The sequence below is a fragment of the Cryptosporidium bovis genome (genome assembly GCF_009768925.1).
Source record: "Cryptosporidium bovis isolate 45015 chromosome Unknown contig_1, whole genome shotgun sequence".
In the NCBI taxonomy this organism is placed as follows: Eukaryota; Apicomplexa; class Conoidasida; order Eucoccidiorida; family Cryptosporidiidae; genus Cryptosporidium; species Cryptosporidium bovis.
Window position 1 is genome coordinate 503,127 of NW_027125030.1, and position 21,608 is coordinate 524,734.

General features: G+C 29.1%; 10 protein-coding genes across 10 annotated transcripts; 4 read left to right on the forward strand and 6 right to left on the reverse strand.

The window, feature by feature from the left end:
* Positions 1–542: 542 nt before the first annotated feature.
* On the forward strand, positions 543–3,509 carry FG379_000104 (uncharacterized protein; the record flags this gene model as incomplete). The annotated part of the gene is made up of 1 exon (XM_067326432.1): positions 543–3,509. One exon carries the CDS (start codon positions 543–545, stop codon positions 3,507–3,509), a length of 2,967 nt encoding a protein of 988 aa, XP_067183058.1.
* Positions 3,510–3,965: 456 nt separating this feature from the next.
* FG379_000105 (uncharacterized protein) lies at positions 3,966–4,499 on the reverse strand (the record flags this gene model as incomplete). Its single annotated transcript, XM_067326433.1, has 1 exon — positions 3,966–4,499. One exon carries the CDS (start codon positions 4,497–4,499, stop codon positions 3,966–3,968), a length of 534 nt encoding a protein of 177 aa, XP_067183059.1.
* Positions 4,500–6,061: 1,562 nt separating this feature from the next.
* Positions 6,062–7,135, forward strand: FG379_000106 (casein kinase II; the record flags this gene model as incomplete). The annotated part of the gene is made up of 1 exon (XM_067326434.1): positions 6,062–7,135. One exon carries the CDS (start codon positions 6,062–6,064, stop codon positions 7,133–7,135), a length of 1,074 nt encoding a protein of 357 aa, XP_067183060.1.
* Positions 7,136–7,257: 122 nt separating this feature from the next.
* FG379_000107 (uncharacterized protein) lies at positions 7,258–8,040 on the reverse strand (the record flags this gene model as incomplete). Its single annotated transcript, XM_067326435.1, has 1 exon — positions 7,258–8,040. One exon carries the CDS (start codon positions 8,038–8,040, stop codon positions 7,258–7,260), a length of 783 nt encoding a protein of 260 aa, XP_067183061.1.
* Positions 8,041–9,377: 1,337 nt separating this feature from the next.
* FG379_000108 (protein kinase) lies at positions 9,378–11,639 on the reverse strand (the record flags this gene model as incomplete). The annotated part of the gene is made up of 1 exon (XM_067326436.1): positions 9,378–11,639. One exon carries the CDS (start codon positions 11,637–11,639, stop codon positions 9,378–9,380), a length of 2,262 nt encoding a protein of 753 aa, XP_067183062.1.
* A 1,017-nt stretch (positions 11,640–12,656) lies between these two features.
* FG379_000109 (uncharacterized protein) lies at positions 12,657–14,255 on the reverse strand (the record flags this gene model as incomplete). Its single annotated transcript, XM_067326437.1, has 1 exon — positions 12,657–14,255. One exon carries the CDS (start codon positions 14,253–14,255, stop codon positions 12,657–12,659), a length of 1,599 nt encoding a protein of 532 aa, XP_067183063.1.
* A 631-nt stretch (positions 14,256–14,886) lies between these two features.
* On the reverse strand, positions 14,887–16,482 carry FG379_000110 (TCP cpn60 chaperonin-related; the record flags this gene model as incomplete). The annotated part of the gene is made up of 1 exon (XM_067326439.1): positions 14,887–16,482. The coding sequence occupies one exon, from the start codon at positions 16,480–16,482 to the stop codon at positions 14,887–14,889; it is 1,596 nt and encodes a 531-aa protein (XP_067183064.1).
* Positions 16,483–17,118: 636 nt separating this feature from the next.
* FG379_000111 (uncharacterized protein) lies at positions 17,119–18,918 on the reverse strand (the record flags this gene model as incomplete). The annotated part of the gene is made up of 1 exon (XM_067326440.1): positions 17,119–18,918. The coding sequence occupies one exon, from the start codon at positions 18,916–18,918 to the stop codon at positions 17,119–17,121; it is 1,800 nt and encodes a 599-aa protein (XP_067183065.1).
* Positions 18,919–19,427: 509 nt separating this feature from the next.
* Positions 19,428–20,765, forward strand: FG379_000114 (multi-pass transmembrane; the record flags this gene model as incomplete). Its single annotated transcript, XM_067326443.1, has 1 exon — positions 19,428–20,765. One exon carries the CDS (start codon positions 19,428–19,430, stop codon positions 20,763–20,765), a length of 1,338 nt encoding a protein of 445 aa, XP_067183068.1.
* Positions 20,766–21,076: 311 nt separating this feature from the next.
* Positions 21,077–21,571, forward strand: FG379_000115 (uncharacterized protein; the record flags this gene model as incomplete). Its single annotated transcript, XM_067326444.1, has 2 exons — positions 21,077–21,118; positions 21,260–21,571. The coding sequence occupies 2 exons, from the start codon at positions 21,077–21,079 to the stop codon at positions 21,569–21,571; spliced, it is 354 nt and encodes a 117-aa protein (XP_067183069.1).
* Between the last annotated feature and the right edge of the window lie 37 nt (positions 21,572–21,608).

The window sequence follows — 21,608 nt, forward strand, 5'->3', positions numbered from 1 at the left end:
ATAATAGCTCTGCAAACATTATTAGCCATGTTCAAATTTTGTCATAGTTGGTATCAATAATACTAACAGCACAGCTGTATTGTTTATACTAATATTGTTACTGATTTTTGGTGCTAGTTTTGGCAGTAAATGACCATAAAGAGTGATGAGTTAAGCTAAAACAAGGTGAAAAATTAAAAAATTGCCAAAAAAAGGAATTTAATGTATTTAAGATAAAAAAGATACTTTTAATTTACTTTTTCATTGCATTAGCAATCTCCCCTCTTTATCTAAATAAATATATATTTTTTGTATTAATGTGAAAAATTTCAAAAAATAAATAATATATAAATAACAGTAAATAAATAACACTAACTAAATTAAATAAATAATTTCAATAACTTGAATAATTAATGTAGGCTTGCGAAAAGTAGATAATAGTGTCATGTGACTGTAACGAATTGAAAAAAGTTGTAAATTATATGATTTAAATATAATAATAAATACAAGAGTTAAATTCTTTTCAAACAATATATATTATATATGATTAATAGTGGTTTTAAATGATACTTTCTGATAAGGGATATATAGGGTTGAATGATAGACTGTTAAATGAATATGAGAAAGAAGAAACACTAGATACAGTAAGCGAGGAAAAAATAATAGATTCACAGTACGTGTACTTTAATTCAACAAATAAGGGAGAATTGTTGATATATAATAAGTTGTCAAATGTGCTATTTAGAGTAAGTGATGGTGCAATAGTAGAATACGAACTTCCAGAATTGTATAAACAGGAATTTGACTCGAGGCCACTACGTTTGTTGCTGTACGTAAAAGATGAATTATCAATATCATTAGAGAAAGAGAAGATAGATACGGAAGGATATTTTTCATATGTATTAGAAGATTTTGGTGATAGTAGAAAAATACTTGTATACAGAAAAATAAGAATAGTAGGAAGCAAAGTTTATAATGGGAAGTGTATATATAATTGGGTAGAGAATGAGTATATGGAATGCAAAATATCACTTAATGATGAGGAATTAAGAGGAATTATTTGGTGGAACTTCGATTTAAATTTTCTTCATTCAAATAATTTGGAATTATTTATAAACTTAAATAATAATAATGAATCAGTAGACAACAACTCACTGAATGATCCTTCGATACTACTAATAACCAGCGAGAAATTAAGGTTATATAGTTTAAAAGACAGGAGTATAACTTTAAATTGGGAAATAGTGGAAAAGAACTCAAGGGTATGGTATAATATTGAGTTTCAGTGTGTGTTATTGCAGGTTTCACAAAATAAGTTATTGCCATATGTGAATATAGGACTTAAGGAAGACCAAAGACCGGTTCAGTTGCAGACTCTTGAACTTTCCATAAGCAATAACTTGTTGCAAAAGGATATACTTTTGATAAGCATATACAATAACCTCTATTGCATGCACATAGATAACGAGAATAGTAGAATATCACTGAGAAACTTACTCAATCACGAGAACAGTGATCTCGTGCTTGATATAAATGACTCTTTTAAAGAGTTTAATGTGATAAAGTTAGACAACTTGATTATTGTATTAAATTTACATGGAGATAAGGCATTTTGTATTTACGATATTAAGCTTTTACTGAGTAAAAAGAACATAAAAAAAGGCTTAAGAAAACAAGAGTGTAGTAAAAGCAACAATATTGAGGACTCAAATGACAGTGAAAGGAATTCTAGATGTGATAAAGATTCTATAAGTGACGGTTATTATATAGTTCCGTCATTGTTTACAGATAAATTTAAGAAAAATACGATAATATGCATGTACAAATACGATAATACGAATTACTATAAGAAACTAGTTGTTGATAGTAGAAATGCTTTAGATTCTAGTACTATTGTGCTTTTTGATTCAAGTATGAATGTAATTATGAGAATATTCGTGAACAGAATACAATATTCAAAATTGATTTTATCGGAAAAAGAATTATTGGGAAGCTTGGTTAACATAAATGGAAAGAAAGACGAGAAACTTCAACTTTTGCCATTTGTACTTAATAGGACTTTCACCAGTTATGGAAATGACACGTGGGATTTTGAATTTATAAATAGAATTAAAGAGTTATATGAAATTGAAAAGAACGCACGTGGTAGTAGTAACAACAGGAATATAATGTCTCTTGTGATGTATGTATTGGAGTTAATTAAACTGAAACTGGACGTAAAACAAGACATAAAAAACATATTCTACTGGTTATTGTTGGACATGTTGTTTTACATGAAAAATGAACCACTTTTACATAATCTTTTGCAGTATCACATAATTCAAGATTCAAATAAATTACTTATCGAGTTGTTCAATCTTTACTTGTACAATACAAATTCGGAGAATGAAAAGAAAAAAGTTAGATTTGAATTAGACTTTTGTGAAAATGAAAAGTGTATTACTTGTTCTAATAAAATAAGTTTAAGGGAAAACTACTTTTCACTTAAAAACAAACTGTGGTTGGAACAAATATGTTTAGATGTTGCATACAGACTTGGAAATATAGATATAATAACAAAAATACTTATGATTAGAAGAGAATATAGAGAAATAATAAAACTTCTTCGATTTAATTCGCAACAAAAGATTGTGTTTAACTTAAATGATGACTTTAAAATCTTGGAAAATGCCATTTTGAAATCCTCTAAAAAATCTCAGGCATCTAAATTCCCCATTTATACAATTCTCTACAAGGTTGGAACCGACATAGATGAACTCAATTGCAATCCAAATATTTTGATTGATCTTATTAAACAAGTAAAGTGTTGGATAAATGACTACAACGATCAAATTAATTTAATTATGGATAAAGTTAGTCTCTTTAAGCAGAAAAATAGCGATAATAAATTTGAAAAAGTCAATGTGTTTATTATTGGCAAACCTAATTTACACAAATGCAGTGTATGGCTTCCCGAACTTATAAATTTAGACACCAGTGAAAGCCATAGTGGGAACGAGGGAGAGGGAGACGATTGCAACAGCATTCTAAGTAGTGATGGATGTGATTACATTGAAGACAAAAATACTAATTCAACTAAATGTGACTACATCTTTTGTTGTAAAAGTGATGACATTTGTCACGGAGAATATCAATATGGTTACTTTACTGATGATAAAACCATAGAAAGCAAAAGCAAACTGGACATTCATGATGATAATTTCCGCAGAAATTGTCAGTGTGAACCTGCGAGTGATAAAAATAACTCAAATTTTTACTCTACTTATGAATCTGTTTATGTTTCTGCTGTTGAATCAAATGAAACTTTAACAAACAACCCAATAAATGAGGGTCATATTATCGAAAATGGAGACATTGAAACTGATTCAAATAATGATAATTTAAATAAGTCAATCTTAAACAATAGCGGAAAGTCCCCAATTCTCCATCTACAATCAAAAATTCTGATCCAAAATGAATACGATGAATTGGATTCTTCGTCATCCTCTTACACTTCCTCATCGCGATCAAGCTTCAACAGCTATGAATAACTACCACAGAAACGAACAAACAAATTTATAACACGTTAATTACCGAAGCCAATATTCGACCATATTTACTCTAGAAATCTAAAATTAAGTTCGAATTAAACAAGATGATAAATGCGAAGTAAACACAAATATAAACATTATACATTTACATTTCATGTAGATATATATATGTGTACACCTATATGTATATATACCTATATGCATGTGTAGATCTACAATTTAAACACCGAAAACCTGAAATAAACGCTTTAATTATAGTTGTAATTTCAAATACCCGGTATTTTTAGAGTAAACATTAGGTCAATTAATCATAGTCCTCACTGAGTTATGTACTGCCACAATTCTCCCCATCGGATCTTACTGTAAATATGCAGATATGTGCCCTTATTAAATTCAACTTGCTTTTTCCCTTTTTGATGTTGCTTTCTCTTTTCCGCACCGTTATAATAAAACAAATTAAATAGGCAGTGGAATGTTGCTGTCTCTGGCAAATGGTATTCTGTTCTTAATTCCACTAAAAACATTGCTGCTTATATAGTTTAGTGCACTATATCCACCGGGAAAATTAGTAATTAAGAACGAAATAAGTGCAATTATCTGTACTATTGAAAATAATAACGTTAATATATAGCTTTTCAATATTAATGTTGCGTATAGTGTTAGTGATAAACTTGTAACATATATAAACGAAAATGGCAACCTTTCTCTCTCAACCATGTATTTAAAGAAGCCATTTATTCCCTTTAATATAGCAAATCCAGACATAAAAAAAAATGAACCAAATGTAAACAGTATTGAAAATTTATGGGGAGATACAACTATTATAGGTAAAAACATGAATGATAACGACAAAAATAAGAACGATGTACCCATACATAATATAAATGTTAGTATTTTTTGGGGATTTAGTGAATCAGTTGTATCTTGGACCTTCTGATGTGCTTTGTATATCACATTTCTAGCAGAATCCGTTGCAATCTTTGCAAACATCATCAATACACACCCTTGCTATAACTGTCCGTTTTACTATTATGAATCTATTTTTATCTTGCTTTTTTTCTCTCTTTTTATACAGTTTAATTTTCAATAATCAGCACTTACACTTTCACCCGCCTTAACAGCAATTTTCCATTACCGCCTGTTTTTTCCCATTACCTATAGTTTCTCATTTTTACACAAAACCGGAAGACAGATTACTTTCGAGGCAGTTTAAATATGTCGTAATAAAAGTAGTTTTAAAATGGAACCAAGTAGAGCACATAAGTACAACAGGCCTGAAAGTAGTGGATTTGTCATTTGAGGGCCAAATTTCCACACGCACACAACAATCATTATCCACTCATCTTTCCTTTTGGATTAACTTAATTCTTTTTCAATTTACAGATTGAAGTATGACTTTATTGGTTTGTATGCATATTTAATAATAAGCTCTACATTCCGTGCCGAAAAGCGAAACAAATTACCTATAGAAAAAAAGTACTACTTATCTGTTTAATTTCACACATATATTTGAAACTTAAATCAGATTGAAAATTTAATGTTTAAGTGCAATGTACAATTAAAACACAATAAAAAAGTGCACCACGGAAAATAGTGGTTTAAATGTAATGGTGAATGTATAGATATCAATTTAGGTGCATTTGTTGAAATAAACGAGGCAAACCTCCGCCTAATGATTAGCACAAATTAGTGTTCTTCTACTACATAATTTCATTTAAAACCTAAATAGAATGCCTTGACATTCTCCTCTAATGTATGAAATTGAATTATTAATTTTTATTCTCTTGATTTGTCAAGGCAGGGATACGCCGTTATCTTTTTATTACTCACAATTAATTGAGTAAAACCAAAATTAAAACAGAAAATATTAATATTCAATATAGTTGTCTAAATGTTTATTTTAATCTTAAAAAATTTTGTTGACTCAATACGAATTCATCTATCTGCCACGTCAAAATTACTTTTATTGCTATAAATTATTAAAATACTTTTTGGCGGTAAAACGTTATCTCAATTATTTATTTTGTTAATATGTATTAGTTAAGAAAGTAAAATGAAAATAAATTAAGGTAATAATAATAATAATAGCAATAATATTATTATTAGAAAGGAAAAAAGAGAAATAGAACTTAAGTATTTTCTCTGGATGTTTTGTTAATAAGGTATATTATTTAAATTAATACAATCGCGATATAGTTCAATATCCATTTGTTTACCCTCAAACAGGTTTAGTCGTTAATAAATTCGGAAGAGGAATAAAGCGATTTTTCCTATAATATATACAATTAATATAAAAAAGAAACTTATAAGATAAATATCCTCTTCTTAATTAACACTAGGAAAAAAGAGCATTAAAATTACCGAGGTGCAAGATTTTACCTAAATCGTCTTATCAAAACCAATAAGAAAAGCATCTTAATAATTAAATGTATCTGTAATTGGTATTCAAAGTACAAATATTAATAGAAGATATAAAGTAAAACTGTCACGTGCACTTTTTTATTAATGGAAAAATTAAAAACTCATTAAAAAGGTTAAAAACAAAAGAAGAAATGAGTAATAATAAAAATAATAGTGGAGGAAACGGTAACAGTAGTGTTGGAAACAACAATGGCAATAGTGATAATTCAATGAGCAAATGGCCCTTACCTAGATTGTATTCTGATGTAAATGTATATAAACCTAGAGAATATTGGGACTATGAAAATTTTCAAATTGAATATAACACTCCAAACAATTATGAAATTGTCAGAAAAGTAGGTAGAGGAAAATATAGTGAAGTTTTTGAGGGGATAAACACATTAAATAATGAAAAGGTAATAATTAAAGTATTAAGACCTGTAAAAAGAAAAAAGATTAAACGTGAAATTAAAATACTATATAATTTAAATGGTGGTCCAAATATTATAAAATTAATAGATATTATTAAAGATTCAAGTAGTGGAACAATAAGTTTAGTATTTGAATATTTGGACAACGTTGACTTTAAAACATTATTCCCTTCTTTCTCAGAATATGACATTAAATATTATATATATCAAATATTAAAAGCACTAGATTATTCCCACTCACAAGGTATTATGCATCGTGATGTTAAACCACACAATGTCGTAATAGATCCTAAGAAAAAAGAATTGAGATTAATTGATTGGGGTTTGGCTGAGTTTTATCACCCAAGACAAGATTATAATGTTAGAGTCGCAAGCAGATATTATAAAGGGCCTGAACTACTAATTGATTTTCAGTATTATGACTACTCACTTGATATATGGAGTTTAGGTTGTGTATTGGCCGGTTTAATATTTAAAAGAGATCCATTCTTTTGCGGTGTTGACAATAATGACCAACTAGTTAAGATTGCTCGCGTACTTGGAACCGATGGATTGTTTGATTATTTAGCAAAATATAAGAAACAACTCGAACCTTATTTTGACGACTTACTTGGTAGGCACACTAAAAAACCTTGGAGTAAATTTATTAATAGCGAAAACCAGCATTTAGTAAATCCCGTTGTTATAGATTTATTAGATAAGATGTTGGTTTATGATCATGCCGAAAGAATATTACCAAGAGAAGCTTTAGCTCATCCTTATTTCGAAAGAATCTATAAAGAGGAAGGTAAATAAATACTATAAATTGAGCGTTCTTTAAATATAGCTTGGTTATCTTGTTTGTATTCAAGTAATAATGGTCATAACGTGATAATATTAAAATAATATCTGATTTTTTTAATTATGCATAAAAATATTTAGTTTTGTTCAGGTGATGAATCACTTTTATATTCACTATCTTCATCTTGAATGCTCTCTAAATGTTTAATTAATTCTTTATTCACTTCATTTAATTTTAAATTATCAAATGATTCTGATTTCTTCATCAGTAATTTTGTCTCTAACAACGGAACTGACTCATTCTCGTTATTTTTTTGATTATAACCTGATTCTTCCAATTCCTCACTTAAACTTTTTCTTTTCAGTGGTTGCCTTGATTTATTTGTCTTCCTTGTTACTGGAATGGTCTTTCTTAATAAAGGTAAATCTATTCCCAACATTGGACTTTCAAATGAATGCATAGTTGCTAATTTGTTACTTACTAATAATTCTCTCGAATTGTTTTCTGAATTTTTATTGTTAATATTATTATTGTTGGCATTATTATATTCATAGTCGCTATTTGAATTACTTGTTCCTCCCACTTCTATATCATAATTGTCACCTTTCGATGCTATTTCTAGTATTTCACTCATATATCTTTTTAATTGTTCAATTGAAACGCTTGCATATGTTGGTAATAAGTTACCTACACCCTTAACAAAATGTGTTTTTATTTTCTTTTCATCATATATGCTTATTAATTCCATTATATCCCTTGTTGGCACAATTTTATCATTCAAACTTTGTACTATCATTAAACATTGAAAACGATCTGGATCAAAATCAAGTCTACCAAGTGTAAATCTCTTGTAATTCATTATTGATGGAGAAAACATAATCACTGGCACTTTACTTATTCTTGAATTTACCTTACTCATACTGACCGCAGAAAAATCAGATGTTATTATTATTTCTGGTTTAAATGCAAGTATATTTTTCTCGATTACTTCTTTCGCAATATTTACACATTTTTTTAAAACTATTATTCCAGTAATTCTGTAAAATATTATAACTATTAGTAACTTTTATTCAAAAATTAATTTTTTTTCCATCAATTTATATATATTATATTCGAACAATAAGAATGCTTTAAACTTACTGAGGAAAGAAATAGCGATATTTTCAATAATATACCAAAGTAAACAACAACTTCAATTATTCTGAAACAGATTTTTATTTCGCAATTCATTAATTAATATATGCATATATACACACTTTCAGCAATTCTTACTTACATTAGTATTAATAATAGTATTGCAGAGGTTATAACATATGCTGTCTTTGATTTTACAATATTTGAATGATAATTTAAGTCAGGCGATCTAATATATGAAATTCCAACTATTTCCTCTATTTGTTTTTTTCTGTGAGATCTATAATTGTCGTACAATCTTTTTGGAATTTTATTGAAATCAATTATCCAAGTAAATATTTGATAAATCAAATTTACTTTATTCTCATAACTCACCCGTGAAGGTATAGTACTCGTGTTCCTTTTAGTTCATTCATGGCTTTTTTTTGTATGTTCATTTCATAATTTTGATTGAATATAGTATTTCAAATAATTTACATTGATCTTATGTTTAATGGTTAATGTATCTTTTTTTTATTGTCTGTTAATAATGGTTTATCTTTTTATTATCAAAATATCACATATTTAAATATGTATATTCTTTATTTATATCTAAAAAACGATGAAAATAAAACAAGTATTCAAGTAAGGTATCATGAATTACGTTTAATTTTTTTCTAATTATACTGTATTTAACTGTGTGTATGCATTCTAATTTGCCAGAAATTCAAAATATGACTCGTTCTTTATTATGTAATGGTAATTCTCAGTTGCCGCCACACGTGGCGATACATGCAGAATACCATTCCCCACATGCATCTGCGAAGCTAAAAGAATTTAAGGTAATGTAATTGCTTTGTAAAGCATAAAATAAGAGTAATGGAACTTAAATTCGAATAAAGTTGAGTGAAAATACACAGAAGTAACCAGTAAGCGAACGAATTACAAGTTCACAGTAATATAATTAAGAAAAAATAAATAAATGTATATGCGGTAATCACTTTGCCCTTCAAATAGTGTAGTAAATTTATTTTATTGTTAATAGCAGTATTCGTAGTATGACTTTTGCAAATGTAATTTAATGGGACATAGATGATTAAAATTAATTAACTATTTAATGAAAATAGGTTTATAAAATGTGAACTAAAAGTGAAATTTATTAATGTATTGGGAGTTTTGTTTAATTGTATTATCAATACCAGCTTGTTTTTGATTTCCAATAAAAAAGTTGTTAATATAGGAAGATGAAGACGAATTATGTTGATATCTAAACTGTGAGGGATTTCCGTTGCACAATGAAGATGTTGTAGAGAAACAACTTTCAATGCCATTGGTGTTTGGATTTAAAACAATCTGTGGTTGAAGTGAATCATCTCTAAAGACATTTTTTTGAGTAGAGGTGAAGTTGATTGGTTTAAGAGAAGTTCCCCCAGATACAGCCTTTTGTTGGCCTTGTTTAAAAAAAAACTTATCTGAATCGTTATTAACAATGGGAACATGATAATCATGTGATAAATTATTATTAAAACCAATGTTGTTATCATATCCAACAATGCCATTAATAAATCCCTGGTCGTGTTTACTGGAAACAGAACCTGGAATTAAATTTAAATAATTTTGGTCACTTTGACTACACATTTTAATATTTCTTAGACTAACATTGCTATTCGTATTTTTCTTTGAAATATTAACCTTAGATACATGGTGTTCATCTAATAAAGCATTATTCTGATAATGGTTATTCGAATTTGTGTTGAAGCCACCAACATTAATCAAGTTAATATTTGAAATATGGATTGAATTGGGTATTATATTAGACTTTATAATTGAAATAATTTGTGGATGCCAAATAACAGAAAAGTTACTGTTGAAACATTGAATCAACTGTCTTATGCATTCCGGATGAAATAATGCTTTTTTAATTGTCCAACGTGTTTCTGGATTCGGATCAGTAAATCCAATAAATATTTCCCACATAAAACATTGACTTTGTTTAAATCCAGAATTAATGTCGCCGTCATTGTTACCACATTTTTGTCTTGATTTACTTAGTACCTTGTTATTGAAATCATTTCTTATAAGTTCAACTACTTTTAATATATATGGAGCGGCTTCTGTTACATCTAGTCCTTTTTGTCTACATATGAATCTTCCTGTTAAAAATAACAATAAATTCATACCAATAGCGTAGTTGTCTATCTTTTCAGTTAAAGGTCCTTTAAATGTAAGGACTTCTGGAGGGTTAATTTCTAATGTTCCAGGCCACTCTAAAGGATTTAAGTGAAGTCTATTGGTTCTTTCACTCCACCCAAAATCACCTATAACTATCTTCTTATCCGAGTAACGAAGAATATTAGTCGGTTTTAAATCCCTGTGCACCACTCCTCTGTCCTGTAAAAACAACACGCTTTGTATTAGTTGAATAAAGTGTTGAAATGCTTCAATTTCACCTACACAACAATTTTCTCTCCAAATTGTACCATCATCAACATAATCTTGTACTAATAAACTGCCTTCTGGACCAATAATGATTTTATGCAACCTAACTACTCCTGGACATTGACTTATAATCAAATTTTCAATTTCAGATTGAAACATTCTTTCTATTCTATCTACTGTATCCAATGGATATGTATGTGGTTCTAATAACTTTCCAGCATATTTTTTTCCTGTTACTTTGTCCTTTAATAACCAAACTTTTGCATATGTCCCTGTTCCAATCATTTCCAATCTTTCATATGACCTATACACAGTACTTTGTCTTTCTTCTATTATTTTTTCCCAATTTGGAATTTTTTTATACCATCCTGGATCTCTAAAACCACCTATATTCACTTTTTTGTCTATTTCACTCAATACACACTTACTATCCATTGAGTCTTTTTCCCTATTATCTTTAATTACTGATAATTCTTCATCTCTTTCATATTTCATAAACAATGTCTTTTTTTTTATTCTCAATTCTCCGCTTTCTGCTCTCGAAATACTATTCCCCAAAGATCCCGACACATCCCCGAGTTTTTGAACTTCTTTATCCATATATGAAGATAATACCGCATTCTTGTTATATTGTATAGTGACATACTCTCCAGTAGAACCTGAACTGCTTGTATTTGCGCCATTACTACTTGTTTTTCTTATTCTCTCAACTTTAAATAATTCATTCCCATCCTTGTACTTTTCATTAGATAATGAAGGGTTCAACATTCCTTTTTCAGAACAACCTGCTCTGAAGTTGTGTATAAATCTCCCTGTTTTTCTTTTGTTATCTTCATCTATTTTGCCGTTGTAATTATGAAAATTTTTGTTTCTAAGGTTGTATTCGTATACCTTTGAAGATCCTTCTCTTGATGAACCGTAATTCTCTGAAGATAATTCATTACAACTTTCATGTATTGTATACATAATTAATTATATATGAATATATTCAAATTAATATTACTATTGCTTATTCCTGATTATATCAATAATTATATTAATAAAATAATATATAATATATGCAGTTATAGATTAATATTTATGTGTTTATCCTGGTTTACCTTTGTTATATAAGCATAGATAATTGCACTATATTCGATATTTACCTTAAATATTTGTTGACTATCTTATATTAATTGAGTTTATCCCTCTTATTAATACCTAATATTTGTCAACTTAGATTGTTATGTTTATACCGTTTTTAGTTGTCACTGTTCACCTCCAAACAACTTGTGGACTCGACCCAAGTGCCTAATTTAGTTCCAATATTATATATCACAGATTAATAATAGCAATAATAATAATAAAATAAAAGCAAAGCTTCAATCTTAATATTTAGCACATATTTATAGTAAAGTTATTTATATGTAAAATATTAAAAATACTATTTTACATAAAATTAATTTACTATTGCAAACTTATTCACTATTGTATACACTTTATAGTGCTAATATTTATTTTATTACGAGTATTATTATTATTATTAATATAAATATTATTCATATAATAATTTTTTCTAAATTGCTACTTTGCACCCTGACTTGAAGCCGTGTGACAGGCTGTCAGAGATCTACACTCCCGTCACTGCTCACTTTTCGTGATCCCATGACTTTTCTATTATTTTTTTAGCGGGTACAACGTATTAAAATTAAACAAAACTTGAATTATACTACCATGTATAATTTTATTCGCCTTCAATATCCTAATTGTGTCAATATTCTATCTTTTTTTGGAAATCTCATAATTTTTGTTCCTCTTACTAAGCCATAAACTATTTGCTTTACTTAACATGGCCTCAACCCTCCTAAATGTCTTACAACTCTTATCCAGAATTCTTTTTCCCAAAAGATAGATTCTTGTTGAAAATCAATGCTAGTTTTGTTCCTATTTAAACATATAAACATGCCCTTAGATTAGATAAAAGTGGCGCCATGGTGCCAATAATCAGTCGGTTTTTACATGTTTGTTTATATTTGTGTGGATATTAAATCTATTCAACAATATTACAATGATAAAAGGAATGAATACAAGTATTGATATGAGGAATGTTCCAGAATAGGTGATTATCTTTGATTCAATCCGGTAATAAGCGCTAAATTTATAATCTAACAAAAATGGTTCTGGTATATAAAGTGAAGTTATGTTGTATTCCATCACCGGTCTTGGTTTAAAAACATCAAACCAACCAAAGTAGAACCCTATATTTGGGTTTTTTACTAGTGAAGGAATATTCGAATATCTTGGAAATTCCAATAATAAATGATAAGCACCTTTGGGGAAGCGTATTTGAGTTGTAATATTTCTCGAAAATATTCCCTTTGCTGAAGGCATCATTGTTAAATTTAGCATATACATATTGATATTTGAATCATAAAATACAAATGAATCTAATGGAAGATTATACTCAATTATGTAATCAAAGTTCCACCCTCCCATAAGCGGCGATCTTGGTTGAATTTGTAACATTGTATGAGTATTACCTACTCTCCAAGCATTAGAGTATGATATATTTCCGATCTGATCAAAGTATTCCAGTCCTTCTGCATTATTTGGAAGTACATGGTCTATAAATAGGCATATATGAGTATTTTGTGGTAATACTGTTCCAGGTGCTCTCATCCTAGCAAATCCCTGACCAGATAAAAGCATTATCTCTTTTCTATGAAATTCACCCTTGTTTAAGGCTCCTTTATTTGATCCTGAGTATTCCTCTCTCACGTTTATTTTCCCCCAGTGAGATATACTTATTGTTCTTAATACTGAATCGTAATACACCAAGTGCGAATTTAGTGAGAAATGAACATAAAATACTTCCTCGCTATTCTCGCTCGAGTCATTTTTGTCTTTGTTATTAACAACTGTATATATTAATTTATTATTTTGTCTCTTCATTTCCAATGGTAAATACTTTTCTATAATTGTCTCTGGGAGAAATTGAATCACTAATTTCTCGCTTAATATACTACATTTTAAACCGTTTGTATTAGTACTCCTTATTCTCAATAAATCTCTGAATTCCAGTAATTGATTGTCACCCAGTCTAATTGACTTGGGTTTTGGAGTCATGCTATTACCTATATGATATTCTATATAAAATGTTTTGTATTTATCGTTTACCTCACCTATTTCGACCTTGAATACTTTATTTGCATAGTCAGACTGTATAACATAGTTATTTGGATTTATTGATGAGAATCCAGATGATATAAAACCTATATTAGTATAAATATCGTCAGACACTCCAAATTCATATATAAAATCATTAATGGTTTTTCCTTCAATACCTGTTTTTATTTTTACTTCCATTGTTACTTTTGTTACTCTTTTTGTTAAATAGTATGTTCTAGTAACTTCTGTTTGTATTAAATCGTCTAAACCATTGCAACTAACTTTGAGAAAACTGTCATTGATTTCTAATATTATTAAAGCTGCAAGTAAATATACATATAAAGGACGAATACTAAGTAAATTTAAAAGCCACATTTTTTTGTTTGGCTTAATTTCTATTAACGAATTACTGGTATTATTCTTTCTCCCACTCATTCAAAGTATATTTCTGTTCGTTTTATATACAAAATCACGAACTGTTGCTATTTGTTAAACGTTGAGGCTTCTCACACGAGTTTATTTTAATAAAAATTTGTTTATTACTGTTTTCCTTTCTAGCAGTAGCCTTCCCTTAAAATATAACGAGTAACAATTAATTAAACTTATTTCTATTCTATTATCGCAATTGTTCTTATTTTTATTACTAGAATGATAATGTTCGTTTACATATGCCGGTTTAATATGCCATATTAAATATTACATATATATGTATATATGTGTATATATAAATATATATATATATAAAGGTATCGAGTATACCGGTTAATATTTTTTAGATAAAAATTGCGTTTCAATACAATGTTAGTTGAAATGAGTTGATTTAAAGTGGATCTCCCGAAACTCTAACTTCTCTTTATCATTACTGCAAAATATAAGACAGTAATACGGTCAGATTAAGAAAAAAGATTGTGTTGCATAAACATATATCATCCGAATTAGCAGTTAAATATTATTCTATCAACAAAATTAAATTAAAGCTACTAATTAATCTAAAAGTGATAACAATAAGTACGATAAATAAGATCGTATTGAAATATATAGAGAAGGAATTTATCAGTAATACTTATTACACCCCTTGCCTTTGTCTAGGAGCGCAACGTATAATATCATCAACCCTTAAAATAACTTCTGCAGCCTCTGTTGCAGAACAAATTTGGGAAAGCTTCGATTCATATGACTCAATAACTCCCAATTCTTTCATATCACCAGGCCCTACAGAATTAAAGTCAATTCCAAAAGACGTGTTACCTTTATAATGCAGGGCTCTAAGCCTTGTAACTATCTCAGCACTGTCATAGCCGCCATTATCTAGTAGAATTGTTGGTATTTGTCTCAAAGCAGCAGCAAACGCCTCAATAGCAAGACTTCTTTTACCTTCAACTCTTTTAGCAAGCTCATCAACAGAAACACTCATCAACATCTCACAACATCCTCCTCCATATACGACACGACCGTTTTTCATCGTTTGACATAGTATTGCTAAAGCATCATGAAGACTTCTTTCCGCCTCATCTAATATATGAGAAGATGCACCTCTTAGTACTATTGTGCAGGCTTGATTCTTAGAACATCCTGAAAAACGAATAAACTCGTCTTCACCTATCATTATTGTATCCATTAATTCGCAGGTGCCTAATACCGTTTTCTCCGGATTGTCAAATGTACTCACAATATCTGCTCCTAGCACTGCACTCAGTCTTTCTACTCCCTCAAAATCAGCATGTTCTATAGCGACTATACCTGCTTCCTTAAATAATTGATCGGGATAATTGTATATTAGTTGTCTATTTATAAATACGTTGCAACCATGTTTTAGTATTTTTTGAACTTTATTGTACATCTTCTTTTTTTCTGCCTCCTCTATTGCTTTTACTGTTTCCATACTCTCTACTGCAACTCTTGCTCCATATATCTTAACTTTATCTGTATCCATTGGCGTATTGGCAACAAGTATTTTACAATTTCTCATTACTTTTGGTTGTCCTACGCCTATTTTCTTCTCTAAAATAAAACCTTCCTCCAAAAATGAATCCTCCAAGGATCCACCCACTTTCTTTATTATTTGTATATAATCTAAATTTAAATTATCACCCAATCTTAATATTGCATCTAGTGCCAAATTTGAAAAGTGTTCTTTTTCACACGTAAGTAATTTTGAACTTAATGTCGTTCTGGCTAAATTCAACAAATCTTCTTTGAATATATTTATTTTATCACTATTTGTAAATGAATTTTTATATAATGCCTTCCTAGCCTCTTCCAACGCCATCCTATAACCACTTATTATTACTTGTGGATGAATTTTTTGATCCAATAACTTCTCTGCTTGTCTTAGTAACTCCGATGCTAATATTACGACTCCTGTCGTACCGTCTCCACAACTGTGATCTTGTTGCTTACTAATATCCACCAAAATTCTTGCTGCTGGATTATCTATCGATATTGACTTTAGTATTGTTGCCCCGTCATTTGTAACTATTGGAGTTGAGTCAATTGGGCCCTCCTTTATTGGTTGTAATATTTTATCCGTCCCTTTTGGGCCAAATGTGGTCTTTAACAAGTCACCTATTGCTACTGCCCCTACTATTGATTGCAAACGTGCCATATCGCCTTTGCTCTCCTGAGCACCATCCTCCATTATTTTTGGTACAACTGTTGTCATATTTACTAGTCTTAATCAAGAAAATAAAAAAGTACTATATTTAATTATTGAATTGCTCAGGTTTACTAATACAGTGATTGCTTGATACTTGTATATTATTAAAAAAGGACAAATACGCTGTTGCCACCTAATCTACCAAAGCAGTCTCTTCTATTCTCTCTGCCTTTCACCACCACCAAAAATAATCCCTCTTATTTATTTCAGTTTTTTTTAGTCAGACTGAAACTTCAAGGAAATAATTGCCCCTCTTCTTACTTGTTCCCACCCCAACTTTTCTCATTTTTTTCTATTATAATTTATTAAAACTCTTTGCCTTATTCACTAATAAGTCTATTATATTATTATTAATTTGTAATGGCCCGCCTAGACCTAATTTCTGTCTTAACTATACCGACATTTATGGCGCCTAATGTACCACAGGTATAAAAGGTCACACCAGAAATAACAAGTTCACACAATAAATGGTATATATGTTAGAAATAATGAGTGAGTTTGTGGTATAAATAATGAAGTAACCAAAATTACTATATTGACAACAATTTAACAACTGTGATGATAATAGTTTGTGGCTATAAAAAACTAAGTATTCATGATATCGAATTAAATAGATAACAAGTTAAAATTTATTTTGTTTATTTAGTATTTGTTTAAGATTGATGCAGGACCTAGAATACCTAATGTTTTTTCAATATTAAGAGTATCCCTGCATACTTTTTCAACAAATTCTTCACCTTCTTCCGCCCCAAGTACAGGAACTGTTGTTTTTAGTGTTCTTCTTAGCTCTTCATCCATTTGTTTCATTGATACTTCAAATTCTGCCAACTCATCTTCATCAATGCTTGCGTCTAGACTATAGTCTGTTAACTCGTCATTTTCGCCTTCGGATTCATTATGGCAAAAGTCACTTTTATTACTGTTGCTGTCCTCATCGAAGGTATAGGAATCAATTTCCTCGAAATATGATTCTTTTTTTAAAAAATCAGAAAATGATTCTTTGCATTTAAAATTGGAGTTATTTGATTCGCTTCTGTTTTTAGATCCATATGAATAGGCTAATTGCACATCTTCGATTATGCTCTTTGTATACTCATCGTTATTTAGCCATTCTGTCGAATCATCAATAATATTATTATTTGAAAAAAGTTTATTTAATATGTTTTCATCATTTTCCTTGAATAAAATAAAGTTTCTCCACAAATCTTGAAAATGATGAGAATTGATTATATCCCCATTTTCCTTGTCAAATGTGCAAAATCCGCTCTTTTTGGAAAAAGAAATGAAGTAAGATTTAATTTTTTTTTTGTCAACTAAACTCCAGTAGTCATTATTTGAATAAGTCCAACAAAAAATACTTAAACTATGTCTTGGATTTCTCATATATGCTATATATAAACCAAAGGTAATTAAGCGTCCAAACAAGACCTCTCTTTCTAACTTTTTAGTGTCATCTGTGTACATCTTTGAAACTATATTCATCCAACTCTTTTTGGAAAATGCAATTGGTGTTTTTATTAACATTCCCTCATTAAATAGTTTAGAATATTGAGGTCTGGTAATACATATTCTTACTCTAACTAAGTTATTTGGATAAAATATATCCATTAACTCACTATTTAAATCAGTTTCCCTTTCTAATTCTCTTATTTCTAAAGTGTCATTGCCATATTCAAATAAATGTTTCAAAGACACTGAAATTAGATAGTGAAATTTCAGTATCATCTCCGCAACTTTTATCGGAAGAATAACATTAAAGTTATGTCTTTTTTCTTTTTCATTTATTCTACTAATTAATTCATATTTTTTCATAAATAAATCTGTATATTCATCCTCACAAACTTGAGTATCATTCATTATTTTATTTTCTTGTATATTCATATCATTTAGTTTTTTCAAGGCTGAACTCAATTTGATTTTCATAAATTTACTACTCATATCATACAATTTGTGGTCAATTAAATATATTCTTCCATTTAACGCAAAACATCTATTTTTTGAATTATATGGTCTTATACAACGTGGCAACTTGTCTGCTAAATGAACCAATATTGAATCTCCTGATTCATTAGATACGCTTAATGCCAAGTCGCCTATTTTTTCTGTTACTTTTATACCCAAGTAAATAGCATACCACTCATCCAAATAATTTTGGTTTACATTTATGGAAAATTTTACGCATTCAATATCTTCTATCCTCTCAAAACTAACAGAAAATGGAACTGTATCCCAATTGTATTCCAAAACGCCTAACTCTATCATTTTCTCATATATTTCAAACGATATATTTTTATTTATTTTGTCATCTTTTCCTAGAAAAAAGAACCGCAGCTCCAAAACACCTTCGGAATCATTGTCTTCCTCATACCTACATTTCTGGAACTCAAATATCCTCCTAAATAAATCTTCATTGCCTTCATAAATGTCTGTTGAACAATTCATTCTTTCCTTTTCACTACATTCCCGTCCTTAGTATTACTATTTTAAAAAATAGTGGCGCCGGCGCCATCTTCTTAGTGATACAATTTAGTATCGTCCTTAGATCACATGTAAATTTCAACGCTTATAAAGGTTTTCATCGGAAGGCTGAAGTTTTGTTCAAGGGTTGTTTATTCCAGACCAGGCGTTTGGCTCATGAAAGGTTTAATTGGGGTTGTATGTCAATTTTAAGTTTTAAACAAAAGAAAAATATCATGGGAGTGTCCGGTTTTAATATATTGTGCGCTTAGAAATCTATTTTAACACAGTAATAAGGTTTGCCAATAATAAAATAGGCTTGGAATTAATTTAACAATTGCTTTAATATTTTCACAACTACTGCTGTTTAATAATTATTTCTTGTTTTATCAAGAACAAGAAAAAAACTTATATCAATTCGTAAAGGCAATTAAATCAAGTAAAACAGGTACCCATATATATATCACCGGAACTTTAACACACTGTATAAACCTATGAAGTTAAATATAAGAAGAGTTGTGTTGTTAAGCGCATTTTCCCGTTTAGTTTGCATATTTATTTCATTTTTTGTGAATGATATATTTTCAGGCCTCAGAAATACAGGAATCTTGAATCTTTACCTGGATAATGAATCAAAAAAGTATCAAAATACCATTACGTGGAAATTTGTAAAATCATTCATTAATTGGGACGGCGAATACTATTTAAGAGTTTCTTATTTTGGGGACTATGAATACGAGCACCAGCATGCCTTCTTTCCTCTCTATCCAATGATGGTTAACGTAATATCTAGATTATTTTATAAATTAAGTGAGTCTAGAATTATAATAAATATGATTGTTGGAGTATTTTTAAGTAATTTGGCTTTTATAATTGCCAGTGTTGGTTTATATTTATTTCAATGTGAATTAAACAAAAGAATTAAAATAAAAAATGTCGTGTTTCCAGGAGTATCTACATTATTTTTTATATTCCCATCTTCAAACATATTTAATTCTGCAATGTACAGTGAAAGTCTTTTCGCTTGTTTTAATTTTTGGTCAGCATTCTTTATTTTAAAAGCCGAGCATTATTCGAAGAAAAATGGCTTCTATTCGTTTAAAAATATTATTTATCTAATTAGTTCTGTACTATTTATGTCACTCACTTCTGGAGTGAGATCTAATGGAATATTAAACTCAATTCCTTTATTTCTATACTTTTTATCGACAACTCCAACTCCTAGCAGAAATTTGAGTAATATCACACCATTTTTTATTCACTGGTCAATTGCTTTTACGCTCTTCATTACTTCCATATCTCCCTTTTTAGCCTACCTCACTTTCTCATATTTAAGATATTGTATCAACTTAAACATTCCACGTCCTTGGTGCTATAAGCAAATACCCAATATATATTCATTTGTTCAAGGCGAATACTGGAATAATGGACCATTTAATTACTGGAAAATTCAAAAAATTGACAGATTTATTATTGTAATACCATGTATTACAGTCTCTTTCATGTCCTTAAGTATGTTCCTAAAATACTCAAAAAAAAACAAATTTTCTGAAAACATACGTGCCACAATTAACAATGTTCTTCAAAACTTTAATAATGCATCTACATTCATTGGATATGCTTTTCAAATATATTTTCTCTTATTATCAATACCTATTTTCGGTTATATTGAGGTACTAATTAGACTTCTTAATTGCATTCCCGTTTTCTTCACTTTTATTGGATATGTTTACCACAGTTACCCGAAATACTCCAAGTACATTCTTTTATTCCAAATATTTTCCTTCATTTTCGGAAATATTTGGTTTCCAAACTTCCTGCCATGGACATAACCCGAATTAGATTATTGATTTTAGGCTATTTTATATTATATGTTTGTCTTATTCTATCTTTATCTTATCCATTGTATTCTTTATTTATTATTAATCACTAATTATTCTATTAATAATAGATCTAAAACATTCAATTTTGGGGTATCAGTGGTGGCGCCAAAACCATTTTTTTCATTCACAAGTTAAAAGTTGGATTAAAAATTGCAATAATTAATTTATAGTTTTTTTTGGTTGTTATATCACTGATATTTTATTTTACTTAAATTTTAATCTTTATATTTCTACTTATATTCTATTGAAAACTGTATTATATGTCGAACAAGCAACTGAAGTTTTCATCAAATGTTTCAGCTGTAAGTTTGAAAATAGATGACAAACGAGAACCAGAATCTATTTTATTTAAAAATCAATAAATAAATGATTACCTTAACTTTCATTTTTTACTTAAAAATTGTTATTAATAACTGAATCTATATTGCATTCTACATTTTTAGTTAAGATTCATTCAAGCTGCTCAGGCCAAAGTCAAGCATAATGAACTTAAAAAGAAGCAAGAGGAAACATTGGGGTGGTGTTTACCAGGGTATGAGGATATGAGAACAACAACTTCCGAACTTGCAAATAAGGACGGCAAACTAGAAAACATGCTCATATTATCTAGAAAATCCTTTAATTCATTCAACAAAAATGTAGAAAGAGCTAATAATGCTATTATATCTAGAAGAAAGAATCTGGAAAAAAAGATTGAAGAAAGCTATGAAGAAGAAGCAATAATGAATATGTTCAAAGGAAACAAAAAGACGTAACACTTGTTTTTTTACATTATAAAATTATTCATATTGC